At 38.4% G+C, this 25,688-nt stretch overlaps 1 protein-coding gene across 6 annotated transcripts in view; it reads left to right on the forward strand.

Annotated features, from left to right (window-relative positions):
- LOC103815122 (uncharacterized) overlaps positions 1-25,688 on the forward strand; it is a 181,577-nt gene that overhangs the window by 78,121 nt on the left and 77,768 nt on the right. For 5 of the 6 annotated variants that reach the window (XM_050970698.1, XM_050970699.1, XM_050970701.1 and 2 more), the window contains 4 exons: positions 4,305-4,466; positions 10,782-10,877; positions 11,933-12,015; positions 16,764-16,903. In XM_050970698.1, coding sequence (XP_050826655.1) covers positions 4,305-4,466; positions 10,782-10,877; positions 11,933-12,015; positions 16,764-16,903 — 481 coding nt within the window. The remainder of the gene's footprint in view (positions 1-4,304; positions 4,467-10,781; positions 10,878-11,932; positions 12,016-16,763; positions 16,904-25,688) is intronic. The other variant, XM_050970703.1, reaches the window with a different exon arrangement.

A 25,688-nucleotide genomic window follows, 5' to 3' on the forward strand; every position in this document is an offset into this window, starting at 1 on the left:
CTCTGACTCTTTTTATTAAGGTGATTTAACTTTGTTTCCAGGTGTGAACAGTTCAAACCAGCCTCATTGCTGAGGATGGAATGGAATGGCCATGCTGGCTTATGCTTAAGGCTGAATAATGCTTGGAATGTCACAGCAATAACAGTTCAGCTGTTTATGGCTCCAAGCTTACAGGAAGAGAAAAGAAAAAGATGCTTTTTGTGTACTTCTGGAAGAACTTTAGCACCTCTCTGGGCTACAACAAGGACTTCAGATTTGGCAGGGAGATAGTTCTGACATCAGAAGCAGGCCTTATGCTGCTCTGAAATTCTGTTAAGATTCAATCAAGTGATAACCCATAGGAAGGACAATTATCATTTGCTTGTGTACAGCAGACCTCCCCAGAAGCTTTCTCAAAAAAATCACTGAATGTTCTTTTTAAACTGGTTCTCCCTGGCCTCTGTGAACCTTCTGATGTAGCTACACTGAGGACACAACTGACCATATTGCAATGGACTCACAGATTGCTCCTCTACTGGTAGAAATCCAGTAATGAGAAGAATTGTAGGATGCTGGTGTTGTTCTTTTCCTTTTCAACACGTCGGATGAGACATCCATGAACAAACAGAATTCATTTTTGCTATACAGATATTTCTGTATTCCCTCATGTTTAATGAACTGAAGCATTCAGTCAACCCATCGATTGTAGTGTATGTGTGAATATTATATATAGATCTAAAGCAGAGAATTATTTATTCGGGACAGAGGTTCCTTAGGCATTTGAGAACAGCAGTACTGATGCACTGTAGATGGCACAGGAGGATAAAGAAGAGCATATGGAAAGGAAAGAAAGAATGCATAAGCAATAATAATTTAGCATGGTAAATGGGCAGCTCAGGTTGGAGCCATAACTTGAAAAGAGTCCAGGAGAAGTATTTTTCAGACAGTTAGTGGTGATTTAAAAGATAAAGAAAATGAGGTTTGCCCTGAGATGCTTTTAGGCTAAGCAGCAACTGCACTGTGATCAAAAGGCTTTTATAGAACCACCCTGATAAGAGAAGCATGGAGGTGTAAACATACACTATACTGAGGATTAAAGTCTTTTTTGTTGTCATATATCTTCCACATATCTGCTAAGTTGCTTTGAGATGCAGCAAACCATGAATAGCGGATCCAAAAGGTAGAATTGCAGGCAAAACTTACCAGCAGTGAAGAATTATGGAGAAACTCTTAAGGGATCAAACTTGTTTGGTCCTACCATCAATCTTCACATGCATTTGGAACTGCACATAGAGGGTGCAGCTAAATAGGTCATGCTTTCTGGAAACACTTGGAAAAAGTGATGCTCAGTTTGAAAAGTCCAGAAAGACATGTTTATAAGAACTGAAAAGGAGTGTTAGTTTATGTCCTCTTTTGCATGCAGACCTCTGAAATCTGCCGATAAGGCAATAATGGAAGATCTGTAATTTTCCTGCCAAACAGATTTGCACAAACTAAACTTTTAGGGGTAATTTTTGATATTGCTTATATTTATTTATTTTTCTTGGAGCGTTCTTTAAAGATATTATTAGCTGCCAATATCCCCCATGGGTTTGTTTTTTAATGTATCTATGCAGTGCTACAGTATGCTGTTTCTGCTGGTGATATGTTGCTAAGAGATTTAATAATGGGTAAACAAACACAACATGTGGTAATCCTTTTCAAATTAAAAGTTTATTAAATGCTAGCTTGATGACTTTCTGGCTATTTACAATTAAAGGAACAAACCTTAGAGAACTGGAGATCACATGGTAAAAATCACAACTTCAACATTTCCAGCAGAAAAATGTGTTTATGATCTGTGGCAAGCTGTCACACATTGATATGTCCTATTAATACAGTATTATATCTGTTAAACCACCAAAAACTGGGCTGGGGAGGGGAAAGCTCTGTTAGAGTGACATTAAGGTTGAGACACAAACCAGAGAGAGCAAGAACAGTCTAAATGAAGACGGGTGCTCTGTAACTCACTCTACTGCAGTAGTCTAAATAGTGAGTGATCTTATATATCAATACCATATGTGGTACTGCAACATATAAGCGAAATAAAGCAGGTTAGGAGATGGTGTTTGAGCCTTCACTTCAAGTTTGTCTTGGTTTTAGAAGCTTAAAACAGAACCTTCATATTATTTCCATTAACTCCAGGCTACATTATTCCTTTAAGCCACAGCTCCATGTAGGGCTAGGTAAAGCTCTTCCCTGCTGCACAGGCTCTCTGGACTAGAGCACAGTGCAGGGAGATGCAACATAATGCCTCCCATTCTACCTCCTTTGCAGATCAAAGATGCACATTATCAGATCTGGCGTGTCTCTTGGTCCAAACCATATCTTCTCTCCATTCTTTTGAAGTGGTATTCTCTAAGAGGTTCATGGCAGAAGACAGCTTCTGCTTTTGCCACCACCATCCTTTGCTTTTCTTGGGAAAGTATTTTGCTGTTGATCTATTGCTCCTTACAGGATCAACAGTCCCTGTCAGAGAATAAATGGCAATTTCTGTGTAGAATTCATTATCTACTGTTGTGTGAAAGGTGGTAACAGCTCTAGTAGAGGGAGCTTAGGTAAGAAAATTTGATGCAACTACCAAGAATGTTGCCTTGGTAGGCTTGGATCTAAGTAATAAGGGCTTCTAAAATGCATGACAACTTCAAAACTGTGAGTCTCCATATAGACACTAAATGTACAAATCCATCAAGAAAATGTTCTCACAGTGAAATCCAGCAGGACCCCTTTCGACTGTAGCATCCACAGGAAGAGGGGATTCACACGTGCAGAATGTCAGCATAACAGTGTTTTTTGGAGTTGGCAGCCCTTTCATCCTCAGAATAGTCGATGGACAGCACTCATATATTAGTTCTACAGCTCAAACACTTTTAGGTCAGACACAGGCTCATTTGGAAAGTGTTGCTCCACATTTGTTGGGAACCTTCATCCAAATGCTTTCTTTTGCAGCTGTGCTGTTGATCTGACTTGACACACAAACACCATTTTGTGCCCATCTGAACTTGTGATCAGATAAAACAGGCAAGTGGAAAGCTAAGGATGATGTTACCCACCGTAGGTTTTAGGACCGAAGGAAAATCTTTCTCATTCCAGTTGACATCCATGCCACTTTAAGGTTGGCCGTTTTGAAGTCCTGAAGCTGTGGTCAGCACTGTACCAGCACATACTGATGTACACTCAAGACCTAAAAAGGATGCTTATAAGGTAGAAGGTAGAACAGTCACTGGAGTTTAGGATACTGAAGTAGTACTCTTCTATTTTTTAGTTCTAAGGTTCAGGTATTTTTGGTGAACCTAAAGAGTCATGACTGATCATGCATTTTTTTTTTAAGCAGTAATTTTCCCAAGCTCTGGAGTATGAAATCAAGAAAGGAGTTTTACTTAGCTTGACTGTGCTGGGGGAGAGGTGTTATCAGACAAGATTTTGAGGTAAAGTGCTCAAAGGTAGCTAGTTAGGTCCCAGCACCGGGGTGATCTTGTTGTAGTAGAACTGGTACAGTGTCGCATTAGCATGAACACACTGCTCCCAGTGTCTGGGCTAGCAGAGATGTTTGTTGCTATTGCTTTGCTGGGTAGATTTGTCACACAGAAAGTCTTTCTCTACCTCAGCTGTTTTGTGTTGGATTAAACACCTGCATGCAGATTTTCTGAGTCTAAAATCTTCTATCCAGAAAGTCTGCTTGTCTCTCATTCAGCCCAGCTCTCCTGTGGGAGCAAAAAGAAAAAAAATGCAGCTGTTTGGGAATGGTTTTAAAGACCCTCATTTTTTTGCAATGAACAAATATCTCATTTTTCCCTTGCACTTTATTTTTTCTTTCCCCTTACAAGGTTTGCTGTCTACCAGCAGTGCATGTGGCTCCTGTGCCCTATGCATCAACCAGAAGGAAAGTTAGAACCACTGAAATGTCTTTAGCTCTCAGACTATGAGCTTATAACAGAAATAAATATTAGAGAGAGACACAATTTTCAGGTGTACAATTTTTCTGGTTACTATACAATTTAGAGTATTTTTTGGTCTGTCTTCCTTCTGTCTGTCTGACTTGCTGTTAATAATAAGGTTGGTTTGTACCACTTGGCTTCAGCAGTCCTTAAACTCGCCAGGGTTGTAAAGCTTTAAACAGTTGCACAGGTCTTTAATTGTAAATTAGTTTTGACAGGACTGCTAAGACAAAGGCCTGGCCCGTCCCATCGTGATGCTAGCCGACAACCCCTTACTGCTCCTGGAGCAAGGAAACATGTGGAAGGAATTGTTCTTTTACATTTCACAGCTTGTCATTTCCTCTGCAGGGCAACCTCTGACCTCCCCGAAAGATCCTGACACCCATAAGGGAAGTATTCCCACTGTTGTAAAGGAAGTGGAAAAGCAGTTTAATGCTGCCAAAGGAGGAGAAGCGTGTGTGTCAGAAGAAGCTGTGAGGAAAAGAGAAGAGCTTAAAATGCTTCCAGCAGGTTAGGACTTTTATTGCATTACTTAATTTACTGAAAGTTTGCAAGTAGATCTGCCTGGCATGTGTGTAAATGCCCCCATTTGCCTTCCCCCTCACCCTGTGATAACATCTCATCATTATTTCACTGGGCAAAGGAAGTGATGGAAGAGTTTAAATCAATTGTTAGGGATCAAAAGCAGCTCAGGCAAAAAGGTACAGAAGCAGTGGAGTCCCCTGTCTAAAATATATTTGTAGGCCAAATGTGTTAGTAATTACAAGGTGTGTGTGCAGTGCACTGACAACATTAGATTACGGCTGGTGTTTCCGTGACGTTTTTACATCCTTTCATTTTATTTGGTCGTTTATATCCATGGATCACAACATGTTGCTGTTAGGTGCTTGGGAAGTACTTGTTTCTTCCTGCAGCACATTAATAGCAGCATCCTTTGTTAATTGTGCTGAGCTAAATTACATAAAAGTGGCTGCCTGTATTTACATCAGGTAACATTTGCTTCTGGGGCATGGGATTTCTTCCAAAGGCAAAGCCTGGCAAGTTGCTATGGTTCTCTTGATTTTGTTTATTTGTTTATTTTTTTATTGGGTTTTTTGGGGATTTTTGTTAGTTTGGTTTTTGTTTTGTTTTGAAGTCCCAGGTAAAATGTATTTATTTTTCTGAGAATTGAGTAATATCACCCCTAGGTCCTCTCCTAAACTCAAAGACCACCATGATGGGCAGAGGTGGATTTACCATGGGGCAGGGATTTGAAGGTACCAAGGATATCTGGATATCTACTCCCACTTCATAACCTAGGCTAGTGAGAGGAGATGAAAATGCAAGTGGGAATAAATTAATCACACCTTTTGAAGGGAGAGGGTGACTTTCCTTCTTTACCAGGAAGCTGTAATAGGTCATGGTTAGACACTGAACTGCGAAATGTTAGGTTAGAGAGAGCTACCTGAGGTCTGACAGCTGCCTCTTATATGTGTGAACAGTAGCTTGTTGTCTTCTTCACGTCTGCGGGCTCCCTGAAATAATGCAGTAGAATTTTGGATGAATGTTATTTTGAAGCAAATGCCAACTTCCCTTTCACAGCAATCCATGAAATGTCATTCAAAAACAATTTCTTTGGAGCCCTCTTTCTCTGTGGACTGTCCGGGAAGGCTAGAACTATTATGCATCTCCTATTATACACGGGCTGAGTATCTCATGTTTAGTGGGCACAAATAGATGTAGGAGCTAGTATGGCATTGCCAAGACAGGATTCATAAATGCTGAATATTGATACTGACTATCATAGATGAGTAAGAAATAGAATATAGAGATGGTGTCATTTTTTGTTAAAAGGGTGTTTGTGGAAAAATGTTAAGCATATTACAGAAAAAAAGTAATCATAATTTTCAGTCTTTCAAAGGTTCCCTTTACATGTCCTGATAAGATCAACACCTAACATGTCTTTCCTAGATTTTGGTTCTTCTGAGAATATAAACAGAGCCCTAGCTTAGAAATTTTGTTCAACTTCTACATTAGTAGAATCTACTTTGAAATTTATTTTGTTCATTTGCCCAATATTAGTTGTGCAAAGCAGCTTAAAATATTCAAAACAGTAAAAACATAAGTAGCCTACATGAGCAAAAGGGTTTTAAAATAATGCCTAGTGGTGTTTGACATTTGCTTTTATCTGCTTTTAATTTTTTTTTCCGATTTCTTTTCCTTGCCAACATTTGGATGTTTCCACCTTTAGAGTGTGTCTCAAAACCCAATTATTAATTGTGCAGGTAGCAGGTATTCCCTCTCCCCTCTTCCCATCACTAATGTTTATCTAGATCTAAAACTAGCATGTTGAATTTTTATTCAAAATATTTATGTGGAGTTTGGCAGAGACCCAGTGGCAAACACAGCATTTTAGAACCCACATTTTCAGTTCAAGGCAGCCTCTTACCCTGAAATGATGCAGTTACAGAAGTGGCCTGATTTGGAAAGTACTGAATTACCACAACCTTTATCAAAGCAAGGTTCAAAGGGCATTCTTTTGCATCATCATCACATCTGACTAGGTATATGAAAGAGATAATACTATAATTGACTGAGGACTTAAAAAAAAATTAAAAAAAAAGTTCTGTGTTTACCTGAACCTACCTGAACTACAAGCAGATCTCCAAAATATACATGCACTTTGAATTAGGGGAAAAGAGTTTTTTGCTTATCTTTATTCAAGACACAACAGAAATTTTCCTTGATGAGCTCAGTTTCTGGTACTGCATCTATTGCATATTATTTTAATGAAAACTTGTTTCAAAAGTCACATCACTAAAGCATAGGTCTTCTGTGATGGAACACTGTCAGTAATGTCACCACTAAACTCATTATCTGCACTCAGAATGATGGAGAGAAAAAAGCTTCATTTTGAAATCCTCAGATACTTTCTGCAGGATGACATATAAACTAGGATTTGTGCTGTACTGCATGTTTAATTTGAAGCTTCAACAGTGCCTGCATTTTTTTCTCCTCCAATACTCATCCTGGCAGGCACCTTATCCCCAGCCTTTCTCTCTTATGAAGCCTAATTTTTTTTTCAAAGCCCCCAGTTATGCATGCACCACAAGTAAAACCCCTGGAAACATATGAAATATTTCTCATAAATATTGTTAGTCTTAGTCAATCTGTTACAAGCAGCTGGCATTCTGCTCATTTTTGGGGTTTGCCAGAACCTCTGTGATTCCTTCAGCTCTCTATTCTATCACCTTTCTAGGGCATACCCAGGATGAAGTTTTAGCTCCTATTTTCAGATCTTCTACCTCAGAAGGAATCTTTTGCTTGATGTCTGTCTTCTAAAACAAACTGAGTATTGAAAATAGGATGTTCAATATTGTTCATATTTAAGATTTCAAGTTCAACACCCTTCCTGCATTTGTGGAGAAATGTTGGGAAGTGAATTTTGTCTTTTTTTGACATCAAAAGACACTTCTGTCAGAGCAAAGCTGCAGAACAATATCTAAGCAAAGATGGCATCAGGCTAACCAAGGGGCTTGTTACAGTAGCAGCAGATAACACTCAAAACTGTATTCAGAATTTATTAAAATGGTCCTTCAATATCAAACTACCAAACACAAAACAAGCTTCATTCTAATTTTATCATTGCCTTTGGAGAGAAGGCTTTACATTTGTTAAAATGTGTTTATATAAGTGAGAAATTGTTTCATTGAGAGGATTGTATTGATGCTCACAAGTGTTTCAGAAACAATTTTATGAAAAACAGTGAATCTTCATTGTAATATTTCCCCTTATACTCCAATAATGTTCTTTCCCTACTGAGGTGCTGTTTGCTTCTACATAAAATTTGTATGCAGATGCAAAAATATTTACCTAAACAAACCCCAAAAAACCAAACCAAAACAAAAAAACAAACCAAGCCAAAAAAAGGCTGTTCTCATTGGTAATTCCTCATGGGTGCCACTTTAAAGGAAACAAAGTGATATTATAAAATGAAGATTGCTTGGGCCTCATTTTTTAATACAGGTAAAAAACCTGTATGAGGCTCTGCATCTGGTAGGGCCCCAGATGCAGAGCCTCATATGGCAGAAACTTCTTTCTGTGCTGGTCTTTTCCTTCTCTGAGCAGGACTGCATAAAGGGTTGCATTGATTTTTCCAATTAGGATCTAAGTCAGATCCTGCTTCTGGTTCTGAAATCCTCAGAATCCAAACTCTTCCATTTTCCAGCTCTTGCCAAGCTATTTGATTTCCCATAGACAAGTGCATTACTAGGAAAGGAGTCTAAATAGGATCTTCATCTTATTTTCTGTCCCTACTGGGGTGATTTCTTTGTCTTCTGCTCCACTCTTGGATTGTACCACTCTAAATCCCTTTCCTACTGACTTAAAGAGAGATTGTAGCTATCAGAAGGCACTGTACTTCTCTTCTTTGGCCCCATATAAATCAGAAGTAGTTCCCATCAAACTTGTGCAAGGTAATTTCCTAGCTGTGTGATTTCTTTTTGCCCATATTTTTAAAAAAATAATTTAGACTCCCCATGCCCCCCATACATAAATAATAAATATTTCACAGTATCATCCCTACGTGCATTTAGGGTGAAGCTGAGCAAGGGGATATACTTTAAATGTACATCTCAGGTATTAATCTCAGGGCCATCAGTTACCAGGGCCAGACTAAAAAGCTGGTCTGACATGAAATCTCCAACACAGAGTGGGGTCCCCACTGTTCAGTGGTGTCACCCCAAACCTTGGTTCCATCCTACAGGTTCACTCCTCTTGCACCACAGTATTTGTTACAGAAGACATAACCAAAGATGATAACTTCCAGACTGAAGGCAGAGGGTAAAAAATGAGTTTTATTCTCCAAGGGTTTGGAAGCAGTAAGACACCCTCTAAAGGGTGATTTTAAAGGCCATGCTACTATGCTCTGCTATTGCCCTGAGAAGGCTGGTGTGGAGAAAGGTAACAGAGAGCAGTAATAGTTTTGTTTCCAACCTCTTTCCATGGTGTTTTAAAAACTCAAGTCCCAGAAGAGCTCAGGGATTTTGTACTGGTAACGCTTTCTTTGTATCCCTTATCAGGCATGATCCGTGTGGCATCTAAACTATTTGGTTGGGACTTAATATCACCCAAAAATGACTGCTCTCAGCTTGTCAAGGTCTGCAAATAACCTTCCTATCACCACAATTTTCCAAATCCAGACATTGGTTGTGTCACACCCATTCCACAATGGTGGGAAAAAATGCCACCCTATTTTTCCTATTTGTCTTATATGAATGTAGACATTTAAACTATTCTGCTGGACTTCTTATTAATAGCTGATCACAGATTTATATCTCTGGGTTAAGGATCTTATTGCCTTTTCCATGCTCTGGTGTAATCATATTTTCCTGCTTTTATGTGTACGTTTCTTGACTTCCAAATAAACCCATTAACAGAGAGTCTGCATCTGCCACTGTGCCTTTGTCACAGCTAGGGTACCTGTCTCTGATCATTCTTTCTTGGTGCTGTTTTCTCCTCCACAAATTGTTCATTTTTATCATGAATGAAATTATGTTTCCCTGTCAGAGAACAAAATGTATTTTGAGTCAATTTACTAAAATAGTCACTGCTAAGTGTTATATCTGGACAAAGTTGACACCTTTGACATTTTCTAAAATGGCAAAAATAACTGTATTTAAGGTATGATTTATGGGTACTCCATGTCAAAGGAATTTCTGTGCTATTACAGTTTCTGATGCAGCAGTCCCAACTCTTTCAATGGAGAAATTGCTGATAGTGCAGCTAATTAATGCTTTATTAGGATTCTGTGGTCAATTATAAAAAGTTATAAAAAAGTAAAATGCAATTTAATAATAAAGAATGGTGTGGTTCTCATTTCTCTCTCAGAACTGCTTTGTTTTTTTTGCATGTGGAAGAAAATTTCTACACAGCTCAGTTTTATAAGACACATTCCCTTCCCCCAACCACTAAGTAGGAGCAACTCCTATGATTAAAAAGTAGACTGGAGTCTTTAAATGTCTTTCTGATTGCTGGCCTCTATTAAAAACTTCTTAAAATAATAGATAGGTTTAATTCCTCAAGCCAAAGAAAAATTGTATCATCTTAAGTATTTTCCATATTTATTATATTGATGAGATTTGGCTACCGAGAAAAAAAGGAAGTAAAATCTCTTGTATTGCAAGTTTTAAATGTACCAGGCTAAGGTTTACTTAATTAGAACCTCCAGGCAATAAAGGAGCCCTTTTTTAAATTCTGTGAATCTTAATATGCTAAATAATGCAAAGCTTCAACTCTTCAAGCATGAGACACACATCTGGCAGCTTAACGTTTAAATTACAGAAAAAAAAAACCCACTTCAGTAGTAATTTTCATGAAGAAAAGAATGGGAAATGTATTACAACTAAATTTAATTTCTTTTTAGATTTTTCATCCTGTCTAATTGCAGGCATTTCCCATCTCCTCTTTTATTTATTTATTTTCATACAGATTTTTTCTGTACTTTTTATTGATCTTTAATTTGAGCAGCTTCTTACTCTTACAGCTATTGAAGAATTACATTGTGTTTTTGCTTAGCAAAAATTGTTCAGAGAAATCTATGAGGAATTAAAGTAATGAGCTCAGTGGTATAGAAAGAAAAGAGCATTCAGAGCCTTACAAATAAAATATAAAAGAGTACGTCATGATTAAATAACAGACTTGAGTTCCTTCTCCCTCCCATTTCTTAAATGTAGAATATTATTGTTTTCTTTATTCTTTTTATTGTCTTTTTTTTTTTTTTGCCAAGATAATTACTGCTTTATTCATTTGACTCCAAAAACATTGTTAAAGTATTCATCATTTCAGCAAGGCTGTTTGGAAACCCATTTTTGTGCACTGGGGAAAAAAAAACCGAAGAAGAGAAATTAAACAAAGAAAACCACAAGAACCATCTTTACAAAGGTATATTTATATTTTAATGTGTGTTTATGGGTCCATACAGGTATCCCATATACAAAATATGTAGAGACAGTTTGAACAGGTTATACTGCATGTGTGCACACTCGTGACATACCCAGCAGCAGTACTTTAAGCTGTCTTGCTGATTTCAGTAGGCCTCTTCTTTCTCTCCAGATGATGTAAAAATCTGTAAATTCCTCATTCCTCCACACAGATACACCTCTACATGAGTGTATCTATATGCAGAAAGTAAGAAATATATCCATAGGTGTGAACCAGCTCAGACTTAAAACTGTGACATGGTATGTACATACATTGTGTATCAACCACTGTAACACCTAAGAGCAGATCCTTCCTGTACTGTGGTTTTAAATAAGCTTGGCTGCCTTTTACTGTATGGAACTCATAATATCTTAAAAAGAACAAAATTGAAATAGTTGTTAAGTGTGTTTTTTGCTTATTCTCCATGTGCCATACATTAAAACATGCAATACAGACCTTTATTTTTGCCACACCACTGCTTACTATGATGTGGGAGTACATTTTTGTTCATTCCACAGGTCACTGCTTTTCAGAAGCTTGAGGGATGCATGACTTCTATTTTCTAAGAAAAGTTTATTCTAGTACTTCATGTCCCTGTGCCTCATTCTTGATCCACAACTATACCCATATAAGAAAATTAACCTCCTTTTCTCTTCTGAAGAACACTTCCCAGGATGTTTAAAATACCTTCTCGCATCTATTATTTCTTTATTTTTAATTTTCTCCCTGGTTTTCATCTATGCAATTGGTATTTCCAATACCACAGCATCTGAAGTCTTCTCTGCATTTATCATACTAACACTTTCAAAATGTAGGAGAGAAATCGCCACCTATTTATAACTCAGATGAAGGGGGAAAAATTATCAGCCTGAAGTTAGTCAGCATCTTATTGGGAGAGGGACCAAAACCCAGCTGAATCCTTTCCAGAGGTTTACCTTGAGCACAAATGTAAAAACAATTTCTGTTTGATTTTGTTTGTGTTGTTGTTTTTTTTTTTTTTTTTTTTTTCCTTACAGAAGATTGCCAAGATTGCCATGGCAATGCAGACAAGCACTGTGGCTCGTTTTGGCTGAAGGAGGTCCAAGAAGAACATCACAAGGTACTGGTCTTGATGGGAACATCACCATCTCCCTTAAAGCTCACAGAGAAGCCACTGGAGCTTGTGTCATTTGAGAATGATTTGTGGTCTTGCTTGCTCTGGTTGTTGTGTTTCTTTAATCTATCCCTGTGAATTTTTTAGTAGCCACAATAAGGCTCCCATGACCAGGTGTATTGCTGTCTCCTGTATAGTTATCTCTCCGGCAATGAAACTTCAAAGGAGAAAAGACCACCAAGCAATCAAACAACAGGAGCTTGATCAAGCTGCAGGATGATATAACTTCAGTAATGTGTAAACATGGGATATGTTCCATATGCATCCATAAGCTTCAAGCTCTCGTGTACTTGTGCAGAGGACCATCAGAAAATTTTAGTATCTGTCTCTGTAGTATCCTGGCCAAAGACATCATTAAGTTGTGAACAAATATTGTGTCCTCAGTACAAGTAGCCATGGAATTTTATCTGCAATATGATAACACTTTCAGGGTGAGATGCTACTGAAACTTTCAGATTTAAGGTAGATCCTGAGAAGTGAGACACAAAGAAGAATTTGTATTCTTGAAAATTGCTTCTCTCTGCACTATATTATTAATTTAGGTATTTTCCAATGATAGTTGCAATTTTTTCTTGGTAAGTGTTACTCTACTTCTGTCCTTAAATCAGTATGGCTGCAGTGAATGAACTGCAAGCATGAACATTCCAATTAATAATTCTGGTAATTTGTCTCACCCTGTTCTAGATACACTCTGAAGCATTTTTACTCCTTTTAATTGCCCAGTACTCAGAGTACCCAAAACCTTGTGCAGTGTAGCACACATACTCAATAGCTGGGGATTATAATTACAACTTTTAGCTTTAGTAGAGTGATGATCTACATTTGTGAGCAAAAACAGATTGGCCAGCTGGATATTCCCTTGCCTTTCAATGTCTAGGTTTCCAAGTGTTTTATTTCTTCAGGAAGATAAAGGTAACTTGAAGAAAACAGAGTTTCATATAGATTTAGCTGCAGACTGAGGTGTGCATGAGTGAGTGTGTTCAGCCTCATATCTAGAGGAGGGATGATTCAATGACCGATGGAGTGGGTGTAATGGGCAAAGCAACCCGGCCCAACCCATGGGAGTGGCAGAGTGAAATTCATTTCCTACAATCCCATAATAGCACAATGCCTTTGAACAAAATGCCGGAGTCTTATAGGAACTTCAGTTGTGGGTGGCTCTCAAAGCCACATTAAAGTGACCTGGTTTCAGTGAGGTGCATAAAACCATGGGCAATTCAGCACTGTCTAGTCCCTTTGGTCTCACTGAAATGACTCAAAGCTTACAGTTATTGACATGTTTGAATAGATTTCTGAACTGAGCCTCTTATGAGAATCCTTCTGCACAAAAGAAATGTGAGCATGTGAGATCTCCTTTCAGAGGCTGTGAGAGCCCCTCATTTCTTAATGGTGTGAGTGAATCTCTAATGTTCAGAAAAAACCTTGTTTTAGCATGTTCAAGATTCAGGCATTTGGCCTGATTTATATAATTTGGGCCTAATTGTAACTCTAGATAGCATCTTCTAAAATTAGTTTACCAAACAATTGTATATAGGAAATAATGACAAATTAATGCAAAGAACATACTTAAAGAAAAAGACACAAGTTCAAGTTCATGCTTATTCTCCTCAGAAGTCCCTTTGCTTTTTGTAAATAGATCTTTTCTTTGCTTTGCTTCGCTTTGCTTTTCTTCTTATTTATTTTTTAAAATTTGTTGTAAATTTTTCTATTTTGTAAATTTATTTTGATTTTATTTTATTTTAATTTTTAAAATTTAATTTAATTTAATTTTAATGTTATGTTTAAAATGTTTTATTTTTATCTTTATTTTTATTATTATTTATTTTTATTTTATTTTTAAATTTTTTTACTTTTTTTATCTAATTTTTAAATTTTAAAATTTTATCTTCCCTTCCCTTCCCTCCCTTCCCTTCCCTTCCCTTCCCTGCCTTCCCTTCCCTCCCTTCCCTCCCTTCCTTCCCTTCCCTTCCCTTCCCTCCCTTCCCTTCCCGTCCCTTCCCTTCTTCCCTTCCCTTCCCTTCCTCCTTCCCTTCCCTTCCCTTCCCTTCCTTCCCTTCCCTCCCTTCCCTTCCCTTCCCTTCCCTCCCTTCCCTTCCCTTCCCTTCCCTTCCCTTCCCTTCCCTTCCTTCCCTTCCTTCCCTTCCCTTCCTTCCCTTCCTTCCCTTCCCTTCCCTTCCCTTCCCTTCCCTTCCTTCCCTCCCTTCCCTTCCCGTTCCCTTCCCTTCCTTCCCTTCCCTTCCCTTCCCTTCCCTCCCTTCCCTTCCCTTCCCTTACCTTCCCTTCCCTTCCTCCTTCCCTTCCCTCCCTTCCCTTCCCTTCCCTTCCCTTCCCTTTCCCTTCCCTTCTTTTTTAAATGTTTTAAAAAATTTTTCTATTTTGTAAATTGATTTTGATTTTATTTTTTAATTTTTAAAATTTAATTTACTTTTTATTTTGAAATGTTTTAATTTTTATTTTTTTTTTAATTTTTTATTTTTTATTTTTAAATTTTAATTTTTTAACTTTTACTTTACTTTTATTTATTTTTGAATTTTTAAATGTTTTTATTTTATTTTATTTTATTTTATTTTATTTTATTTTACTTTACTTTACTTTATTTTATTTTATTTTTTTATTTTACTTTACTTTACTTTATTTCATTTTAAAAAGGAATGAGAAAGGTCTTTGAATCCGACCTCAACTATTTTGGGGAATACAGATTTCTCTGCTTTGCCCTCCCAACCCAAATTCATCTAAAGAGTTGCAAAACTCTCCTTTTAAGTGTATTCTGAGTGCATTAGCAACAATTCAGCTTTTGTTGCAATGAGTGTGCAAACCCTGCATGTACTAAGATATTGGATGGTAGCAATAAAAGAGAGAATGCTCACAGTCAGTGACTTCTGAGAGAAGTGAGACACATTCTGTGGTTATGATGCCAACCTCATGCAGATGACTGAGTTCCTGCTTTTTGTACCTCAGACACGAAAACACAATCTCAGAGAAATTAACTTATAATACTCCTTAACACCTTTGGGATTTCTGTCTTAAATAATGTCTTTACATGTACTTTGCACGGGAGTAGTTGAATGGAGAAAATTTCAGTGTAAACAAAGCACCTTGCACACACTACGGATTCTGAAACCTTGTCTTCCAGGGAATAAAGCTGGGCAGTGTTGGTTGAAATCCAAAATGTGCATGAGATCCATGTAATCCAAGATTCAGAATACGAATTCACCTTTTAAAGCAAAATGGTTTACAGAGTTAAAAAAACCCAAAACCAAAAATGTAAAACCAGCAGATCTAAACAAAAATCTTTGTAGTTTTCATAATTAGCAAAGTGTAAAGTGATGTGACTGCACCAATGCATCCGTCCATGTGTCCTCTCTGGACTTGTTCACTAAATGTTAGCAAACCCTTAGCAGAGTTTGGTATTGTGCCTGGGAAGGTGTTAATGGATATCGTCATGGAAGTCACCTGCAGTTGTTTGTCTGGTAAATTATGACCTCATTGTGTCTCCTGGTGGAAGTGATGTTTGGCTCTCTGTCCAGGGACAGTGCTGCCAAACATCCAGGGAATCTGGTAGCCAATTCAGAGAGGCAATGCCAGAGCAGAATCAGACCCTGTGCGTGCAAAGGTGTTGTTCCAGGGGTGAGCACAGATCAGGATCCTCTACTTTGTAGCTCATAGAGTAGTTTAAATGAGCATAAGCTGGCACCAGCACTGAAAGATGAGGTACTGTCCCTCTCCTTTGCGCTGGCAACTGGGGCAGAGTGGCCTGGATCAGAATGGGTCCAGCTGAGAGCTAACCCAATTAATAAAAAAAAGAAAGAAGAAGAAAGAATCCAAACAGTATTAACTCAATTCCCAGGTCAGTTCCTTCCATAGGGCTTACTTACATCCAGATTTTTGCACTGGCAGAGCGTGATGTCCGAGACTGGAAAAAGCAAGCACGTGGAGGAAGAGTGGCTGACTGCTGGTGTCACCATGAGCTTGCACCTCCTTGAGAGGGTTTGTCACAGCCCCATTGGAGCACAAATCAATTCATAGAAATCAATTCATCAATTCTGTGTGCAGGTCCAGGCCCCACCATTTTAGAAGGTTGAAAAGGTCCTTGGATGTGTCCAGAGGAGGGGAAAACAGGGAGCTGGAAGGCATGTCCTTTCAGGAATGGCAGAGGACTTGTCTTGCTTGGAGAAAAGCAGGTTCGGGGGAACCTTGCTCTCTTCAGCCTCCTGGGGAGAGAAGGTGGAAAAGGGAGGTGCTGAGATCTTCTCGCTCGTATCCAGTGACAGGACGTGTGTGAATGTTTCAAAGATGCACCTGGGGAGCTTCAGACTGGACAGCAGGAAGCAATTCTTTACTGAGAGGGTGGCCAAAAGCCTGGAACAGGCACCTAGAGAGCTGGTTGATGCCCCCAGCCTGTCAGAGGCATTTGGGCAGTGTCCTTACCAGCATGCTTTAACTTTTGGTCAGCCCCGAATTGCACCTCAGATGCCTGTTGTAGGTCCCTTCAAGTGAAATAGGCTAGTCTATTCAAAGTGTTTTGAATACATACTCAAAGCAGCTTTGCCACTGCTGTTTCCCACGTTTGTTATAGAGTGAAAACAGAGCTAGAATTCAAAACAGAGAAAGTGGCGCCACCTCTTACTTTGCTAGTTAATTGTGTCCAGCTAATTACCTTAGTATTCTAACTTGTTTCTTATTTTCATTTAAAGGTCAGCAGGAATAACCCACCTGACCAATGTTATGAATTAAAATCAGGTCCAGAGAACAATGCAAGCCAAGAAGAAGGGAAAACATCTGCAGACAGCAATTTTTATTTGGAAGACTTGGAGAAATATACTTTTTCTGTGTGGTAAGCGTTCTCAGCATCAAACAGGTTCACAACCCGAAAGTTCACCTTGCCATATGTGTATTACAGAGGCTTCTACCTTTAGATGAAAATTATTGGGCTAAAAAACCTCTAAAAAACAAAACACAAAACCCATGGTATTTTCTTGGACTTCTTAGTATTATATATGATTGAAGATGAATTCGAAAAATTAGAAGCACTTTTTGTCTGAGAATGCAATTTTGACATTGCTACATTGTTTTGAGAGGCTGTGTCAGGGGAATAAAGGCAAAAAGAATTTCAGCAAAATCTTTTCAGCATTTTAGGAGCAATACACTACCTTTTTTGGATGTTACTTTAAATATTATTACTGTTCTCTTTTATAAAATGCACATATGGGGAATGACTTAAAATGAATAGATAAAGTGAAATTAAAGAGACTACATCAAAATGAAATCTTTTCATTTACTTATAATTATATTTCCTGGAATATCATCTTCTAGGTAATTGCAAAAGTTGGACAGTTATTTGTGATTAGTAAAAAACAATGAAGACCTAATCCTTTACTAAATGAAATGATCTGATAATCTTTCATATAGCTCCCTACTGTGCTTTGAATATTCAAAATCCAGATGTAATGTACATTTCTGGAACCCATAATCTTCTCCAAATCAGCCCCTAGAGTTTCAAATTAAGCATCCAGAAAACAAACATCAGAATAGGGTGCATGTCTATGAAAATTTAATTTTAAATCACTTCCCTATCAAAATATGAGACAGGATTATCTCACCAGCAAGCCAAGCAGCCCTCACCATCTCTAGTGCTGTCTATGCCCTGCCCTCATTTGCCTTGGTGCCTTTAAAATTGGCAGGAAGTCAGGTAAAGACCTTACAGACACAAAGTGCATTTTCACTGCGGTAATCTGAACTCAGCCCTAGAGGTGATTAACCCTGAATACTAGAGAAGGCATAAATCAGGCAGGAGAATAACACACACTCATATAATTAGCCTTTCATAATTCTGCTGGATTAATTATGGTTATTTTGGACAATTAAGGACTCCCCCATCCTGGCCATAATATAAGAGTAGATTTTAGAGCAGCAGTGCTCATCCAAACATCCTTGCCAGCTCCCACTGTTTCATTTTACCTACCTCAATTTTCAAATTAAATTAACCAAATTATCATCAATTATCTATCTCAAGGTGCTTGCTTTCTACAGTGGTGAACTTCACTTTCTCTCTTCTGTGTCTTGCACAGTTACAGTGATAGAATTGATATTCAATTGTATATGCCCTATCCATGGAAGTGTTCAAGGCCGGGTTGGATGGAGCCCTGGACTTCCTGGTCTGGTGGAATGTGTCCCTACCCATGGCAGAGGGTTTGGAACTAGGCTTTTAGGGTCCCTGCTAACCCCAACCATTCTGTGATTCTGTCTACCTTTGAAGTTAGCAGCTTTGACCCTTTATTCTTTTCAAAGCTGTTCTGCTTAAAAGTATTGGGAAAGGGCCTCATCTTCACCCTAATCAGCCTGGCCCCAGACTTTGAACTCCATAGCCTTTGACATTGCACAGGGTATCTGGAGAAGCAGAGGAGAGAGGCACTTATCTCTGTTGGCATGCACCTCACCTTCTGATTTGGGGCATAAGAGAAAATATCTGCCCTTTCTTCCATTTTGTTTTCTATTTTTTTTTTCTTTGTCCATTCCTAGGGAGCCCAGCTGTCCCTGAGCCCCATCCCTGCAGGGACACTGACTTTGCCAGGATTCTCTGGGCAGGCAGAGTTATATTTGAACACAGGAAGTTACAGGGTATGAACCAGATCTTCCTGGTACAAAACAAAAGCAACAAGGCATGTGTCAGGGTGCTGCCTGTCCTAACTGAGGCCAGTATTATGTTATTTCAATATGCCATTCTATTTACTGCATCCATCATCCTGTTGGAAATAAGGACCAGTATTTGCCATATTTACATATTTGTTATGTTCAAGTTCGATGACATTAGAACTAAACAGAATTTAGAGGGAATCTCTTTGCTTCCTGCTTCACTTATGGTCATCCTGTTTATCAGAAAGAAAAAAATAGGAAAATGAAATTACTCCACTTTTGGTCAAGTAATATAGGTGTTACACATAGCATGTAGTGTAAAGAATGTATAATAATATAATATAATAATGTATTAATAACCTATTTCTTAACTATAGAGTTAATTCAGGTAATTTACTCTGGAATCTGATACCTTGTGAGTTGTTAATTCCATTTGTTACTGTACCAGGATGATGTTTCCATTGTTACTCATTTCTGTCTGTCTCCTCCTTTCCTTCTCGCCTACTTTCTCCATCAAAGGGCATCAACTCCTCTTTGTCTGTTTCCAGACCTTCCTCTGTACTACAATTGCTACCTTTTAAAAATGCAATGCAAAATAATTAGCTACTACAAAAATTTTTAATAGCACTGTAGATCTGGGGGGAGCTTAGATCTCCATAAACTTCAGAGTTTTAGATGCTCCAAGATGCAATCTGAGCAATTTCCTTGATCTTTTATTGCAGCTGGTAAATCATTTATTGGGCTAGGTTATTTTACAAAATCCTCTTTAGAAACAAAATCCCATAAAATGTATTTATCATAAAGTACTGTATGACCAGCAGTCTTCAAAGCTGTACATACCTTATATTAATTAAAAGCTAGTGTTGCACTGTGACAAGTTAAAAGTATACACTGTCTCAGTCTCTCTCTTCTCCCCCCCACCCCCTGCCTCTCCCAATGATTTTTTTCTCTCTTCTTTTCCTTCTCTCATATGCTCTTCTCTTTTAAGGCTTGCCAAAGGGGAGATTGGTGAGTAAGAACAAGATATTCTTTTGTGATCACAAATATTTTTCTGATAATTGTAATTTTTTTTCTTCCATTGCTAGAGCATGGCTTGTCCTTTTCCATTCATATCAATTTGGCAATGGTGTCTCACATCCGTAGGCCATAGTCAAACCTCCTTACAGTGGGCATTATATGCATATGTAATAAAAAGATCATTTTGGCTGCAGTAGCCCATAGGCTTCAGCTTCCACCTCACAGCCTTCACCAGTGCCTTTCCCGCTGTCCCCACGTACAGCCTTGCTCAGAGCAGCAGGCTTTTGCTCGGGTCCACTGAGTTGAGGGTGAGGGGGATGAGTCCAAAAGATAAGGTGGGGGCAAAGAGGTTAAAGGCAACAGGCAGGTGTGGTTGCATGTTGCAGGGCCACCCCTGTTGCTGAGGTGGTCAGCTGCAGTCACAGCCTGGCAGGTGCCAGGTACTCACCAAGTGCTTCACTGGCCTTCTGCAGAGCCCACCCCAGGACCTTGCCTTGCACCACAGCATGGCTGAAACTCCTTTCTCTTCCTGGAGTTAAAAGCCTGTGTAATCTGCAGCAGAACATCAATATTATTTGTGACTATTGTCTAAATAATACAGGTGACATCTGTAGCCTTGAGAGACAAGGAGGAAAGTTTGGAGAAATTTTGACCTTGCAAAACCTGCTCTCAGAAGCTCTCTGTCTCTCTTCTTCTGTTCTCTGAAAGAAGCAAAATTTGAGGAAAAAAATGTTCTTCATGTCTGTCACTATAAAGCCAGATTTCCTGAACATGTATAAAGAAACAGATGTGAGAAATAATTTTAACGCTTCAGTGCTTTAACATTGCTTTTTATGTATAGTTCTAGAGGAGATGTGAAAAAACCCCAGATTTCAAAAACCTTCATTTGTCTTAATACAAAAAAAAAAAAAAAAAAAAAAAGAAGATAATGACATACATTTTCTGTGTCTTTAGGAATCTTCAGGCTTGAGTTTAAATATAAAAACTAGCAGTTTCAATTGCCAGCAACTCATCATCAAACACAGCTCTCAAGGGTTAACATTACACACTAATATAAAAGTAACGATCATCCTTTGTCTCCGTGCAATTAACTTTTTAACAACGTGCCTGTAGCTCCTACCCAGGCTAAATGCTGCTTTGAAATATTTTCTCCTCTACTCCAAACGTGTTGAGCTGACTCTGGCCAGCTTCTATAAAACCAATTATTTGTTGGGCACTGCCTTTTGTGGGGAAGTGCCCAGCGCCCCACGCAGCAGCGCCATGTGCTGCCCGTGGTGGCTCAGCTGCAGGCTGGTCAGTGCAGCACCCGTGCAGGACCAGACAGCATCTTGATGCAGGAGACAAGCTGGTAAATCCTATCCGGAGTCATATTCTTGCATGTCTGGAATCCAGGGCGTCGGACCAGCCTTTGGTTCTCACTTGCACCCATCAGGAGCAGATGCAGCCCTTGTTCAAGAGAGATAGAAGGGGGTGGTGAGGATAAAATAGGGTCTTGGCAGCATGTCACAACCTGGGTAGGGTGAACAAGGTTGAAGACCCCTTTACAACCCTGCCACTGCACCTGTGGACTTTAGGAATTTTATCAATTTTATTTCCAAATGGAGGAGGATACTGAGAGGCAGGAAGAGTTAACTGTTAAGAGCACAATACAGTAAACTTGTTTTGTATATAAAGACAATAAACTTTCCCTTTATAATACACATGTGATTTGACATTGAAATAAATGCAGATGCTTCTTTGCTTGGTGTATTCCCTGTTGTGCTTTCTAAAACACCTTCACATATGGTTTGCCTCATTCCTGTGAAGCTGCTTGTTGTTTATGTCATACAAACAGAACAGATTGAATTTATACCAAGTTAGGAGGGTGATGAATCCTGCACTAGAGGAAAATCCTCGTTTGAGTGTTTTGAATTTGTTCAAAATTAGCATTGCCTGTTAAAAATTGCCCTGGATTGTCCCTTGAGCTTTTCTAAAGATTTCATTAAAATTAAAAAAAAAAAAAAAAAAAGAAAAGAATTCTGTGGCTGCCTATAAATGCAACCTTTTATTCAAATATGTAACATTTACCTAAAATCAAAGGTCAGATTTTGGCAGTTTTTTATAGCTGTTCTAGTAGGATCTGTTTCATGCACTACATATAAAATACTGCCATTAAGAGCGGACATTCAACTTCCTTTGTGAAAACCAGAATAACCCTTTATTGCTTGCTTTAAAAAGTGCTAATCTTTTAAAAATTTCTCAGTAACTTCTGATAGTCCACCTAAACCCTGTTTCATTGTTTCTAATTCCATTTTGAAATGTAATTAAAGGCAGGCCAAGCTTGAACTCTTAGGAGAAATCAGAAGTCCCGCTGTTTTCTTTAAATGCTTTCAAATCTTTCACACATTTTTCTCGAAAAGACTTAAGCTTTAGTTTTGTGAGCACAATTCCCTGATTCTGAAGACTTTGTGGGACTTTTTTTTTGCAGGCAAGTCTCAGCAGGACACAAGTAATATTTTTGTTTTGGTCTGGTTTTTTTAACATATTCAGGTATTAGATGGTGTTTACTTTAGTGCATGTACTCAAATCTTTGGGGATTGAATTTTTACAGCAGTCCAGTACATATTTCTGTGTTTTTGCTTTAGTTTTAGTCTCATGGGAAGTTTTTCTGCTACAAGAAAAGTTTACTTTTTGGAAAGTTATTCTATGGAAAAATAATTAAATATGACAATGGCATCTTTCCTGTGCACTCTAATCTTTCTGAAGTTGTCAGTATCTTCTTTTATTATATAATTTAATTCATATTTGGGCAAATTCCAATGAACTGCACACATTCAGAGATTTTATTTCTTTTCTCTCTTGTGCAATGAAAGAATTATTTCCCTCTTCTGGTGTGTTGTGGTGAAAATTGAATGAGAAATAAATTGTTTAGAAAAAATTTTGAAGTCAAAAAAAGTATAATTTCAAAATTAATCTAAACTGCTGGGAAAAAAATAGGAAACAAACTTTTAAGGACCGAAAATAAATGAAAAAAGTGAGGACTCATGAAAATACATGAGTCTTTACTAAGAACTGTTTTCTCTGGGAGTCTTTTGCAAACCTCTCCAATATGTATGCACACTCTTAAATTTTGTCATGATTGGATATTGTTATGGTGAGGGGAAACATGTACTATTGCAGTTACCTATGGACATCAGTGCAATTATATTTGATGATAATTTTATTTATATGTTCAGGATGATGGAAAGAGTTGGCAGCCAATGCATGTTCTCCTGCAGGTTCCAGAGCTGCAGAACTCCATCAGCTGAGAGCTGGTCTCTAGCAGGAGAGAAGAGAAATTAGAAAGAGTTAGTTGAGAGTTGTCAGTGACTGAGGAGTCACAATTACCAGGGAGATGATTGTCTGGTTGGTTGGTGCTCTTTTTTTCTTTTGTATTGGCTTTTATGTTCTTGAGCAGAAAGGAGTAGTGAGCTTAGTCATCGAACAACTTCAGTACAGACCCAAAGTTTTCCTAGAGATCTTGTCAAGGGAATTGTGTGGTTGACATCTGATTATGAGTAATGGAGCTGAAAGAGCAGGGAAAATGCTCTGCAGTGCTGAAGCAGTTCACAGTTTGACCTAGACCCATCCAGGATTGTGTGTTTATAATTCCTCACCAAAATGCTCTTTTTTTCTCTTCCTCCATCTTAGAGAATTCTTATCTGGTGAAAGTGAAAGGATATGGTTGAAATTTGATAACTGTTGGGGGAAAACTGGGTATGACTACTATGCAGCTCTTTGACAATAAATGGCTAATTTCTCTTCTTAAATGTGGAAAATGTTGAGTCTCCAGTAACTGAGCAATGTGAACTCGCAAAGTTGTTGGAGCCTTTTCCGTGAGTGCAGTCAAAATATCTTCAAGACAGCACTGCCAGCTGTTCTCCCTCACAGGCATTTCACACGATTCAGCTTGGATTCCTGCTCAGCACAAAAGCACTTTCTGACTTAGCTGAATTGCCTTTTGGTTTGTTCAGCCTCATAGGAGAGTAGAAGACTTGGGAAACTGGCTGTGAAACATGGAGTTGAGAGAGATGTGGTTGTTGTTTGTCATTTAATAAACACTTTGTTTTCATGAGCTAGAAAAGATGACATTACTGATGACTACTGGAGAAAAGTGAAGCTATAAGTGTGCCATACATGGTCATCTCTAATGAATAGAATGAATAAAAATAATAAGTGCATTACATAGCTAACTGTCACATCTTCAGGGCACTACAGTAAATAAGTGGGAGTTATGCATGTGCATTAGTAGCAAAATGGGTACCACACATTGGATCCTATTGAGTACAGTGTGGAGAGAAAAATATGATAGATGGCTGCTTTTTATCTGTCACTGCTGTGGCACAGAAGCATAGACCATATGTATGTAAAATGACTTTGTTATTTCAGTAAATTCTCTAACTCTTCCTGTTGTAGCCTGTAGCAAAATGAATAAGTAGCTGAAGATCCTGGTGGGATAGTTCTGATTTTATCAGAATAAAATACCTCTGCAGAGGCATAATTATTATTAAATATACAGTGATGTGTGACAAAACAGCCAGAGAAGTTAGCAGGGTCTCTGCTTTTACAAGTTTTCGGTACAAGCTGGGATGCTTCACAAAGGGTGGGAACAAGGAGCTGTGATGGTGAAGCTGGAAAGGGCAGGAAAGTTTGGGCAAATGTGGGCCTTGTTAACTGTGATTCTTGTTTCCTGTTTCAGAGGTGATGAGAAAACTGTGTATGACAGTCAAAATGTTCCTCCTCAATCACCTAATGGAACCAATATTTCTTGCCTTCTATTTTGTCCTTCTTTAGGTAGAATACAGTATCTCCTTCTCTGGCAAAGTCAGGTTTGGGCAGAAGAGAACAGGGAGGACTTGCTATTTGCCTGGCCTTGGATCTGAACATTCAAATCAAACTGCCAGGTTTGGGAGTCTGGTTACAAAATTCTGAATAAAATGCAGTCTGTCTGCCCTTTGATTTAAGAGGAAGTCCAGCCAGTGAGGAATTTACCGTGGTCATGCTTAATTCTTACGATGGTGTGATTCACTGTCTTGAGCTCAGTTTTTGAACAACTCGGTAACCCTCTGGTGTACTTTGTCTTCGTAAGATTTTCAGCCTGGTGTCTAAATCTATCCCAGGTTTTGGTTTAGGTATCTGCTGAAAGCTAATGACTGAAAACATTCCAGACTGCGTTGTGGAATTAACAATGGTGAAACTCCTGGTTCAGCTATTCTTTCTTGCAGCTGTACTGAATGCTATGTCTTTCTCACAGTGTGAAGAGATGCTCTTCCTGGCTGTTAATTCCCAGTCTAAACCACTGCAGGGGAAGAGAGTTGGGGATTGGAAAAAAAAAAATTCCATTCCTTCATCAGTTCCATTACTCGGAAATAGAGGGCAAGCTATTTTACAGAGCTTTTAACTAACTACTAATGTAATTTGTTCTGCATTGTTTGCCCATTAATCCAAAAATTACTTTTCCCTTTGAAGCTTGCTTTATGTAGAGGAAACAATGCCACCTTTAACCATTATGTGTATCATTGTATGCAGGATAACTGTTTTTATTTGCCTTGCATTTTGGTTAAATGCAGTGCATGTGGCTTTGAGTGTCTTTGGTTGCTTGGTAAGTTATAGTATTTCAAAGTTGGAATAATTTCCATTTCAAAACATTGTATCATGATCCTCATCTTCTAAAAGACACTTGGATGAATGTTCATACCACAAGTATTCAATTTATCCTTAGATGTGCCAGGAATTTTGAGGAATGAAGGGATTCTCTTGTCTCTTAGAATATGCCTTTCTTTCTCTGTCCTAAAGTACATACATCAGATATAGAGTTTGACCTACAAAATGTCAGAGGGTGAAAGATATGTATTCAGTCTGGTTTGTCACGCATTTCACTATCCTGCACGGTGCTCGTGGAGAAATACTTCCCTATCTGCACATGCCTTATATACATAAGCACATAAAAA

The sequence above is a fragment of the Serinus canaria genome, chromosome 2 (genome assembly GCF_022539315.1).
Source record: "Serinus canaria isolate serCan28SL12 chromosome 2, serCan2020, whole genome shotgun sequence".
Lineage (NCBI taxonomy): Eukaryota > Metazoa > Chordata > Aves > Passeriformes > Fringillidae > Serinus > Serinus canaria.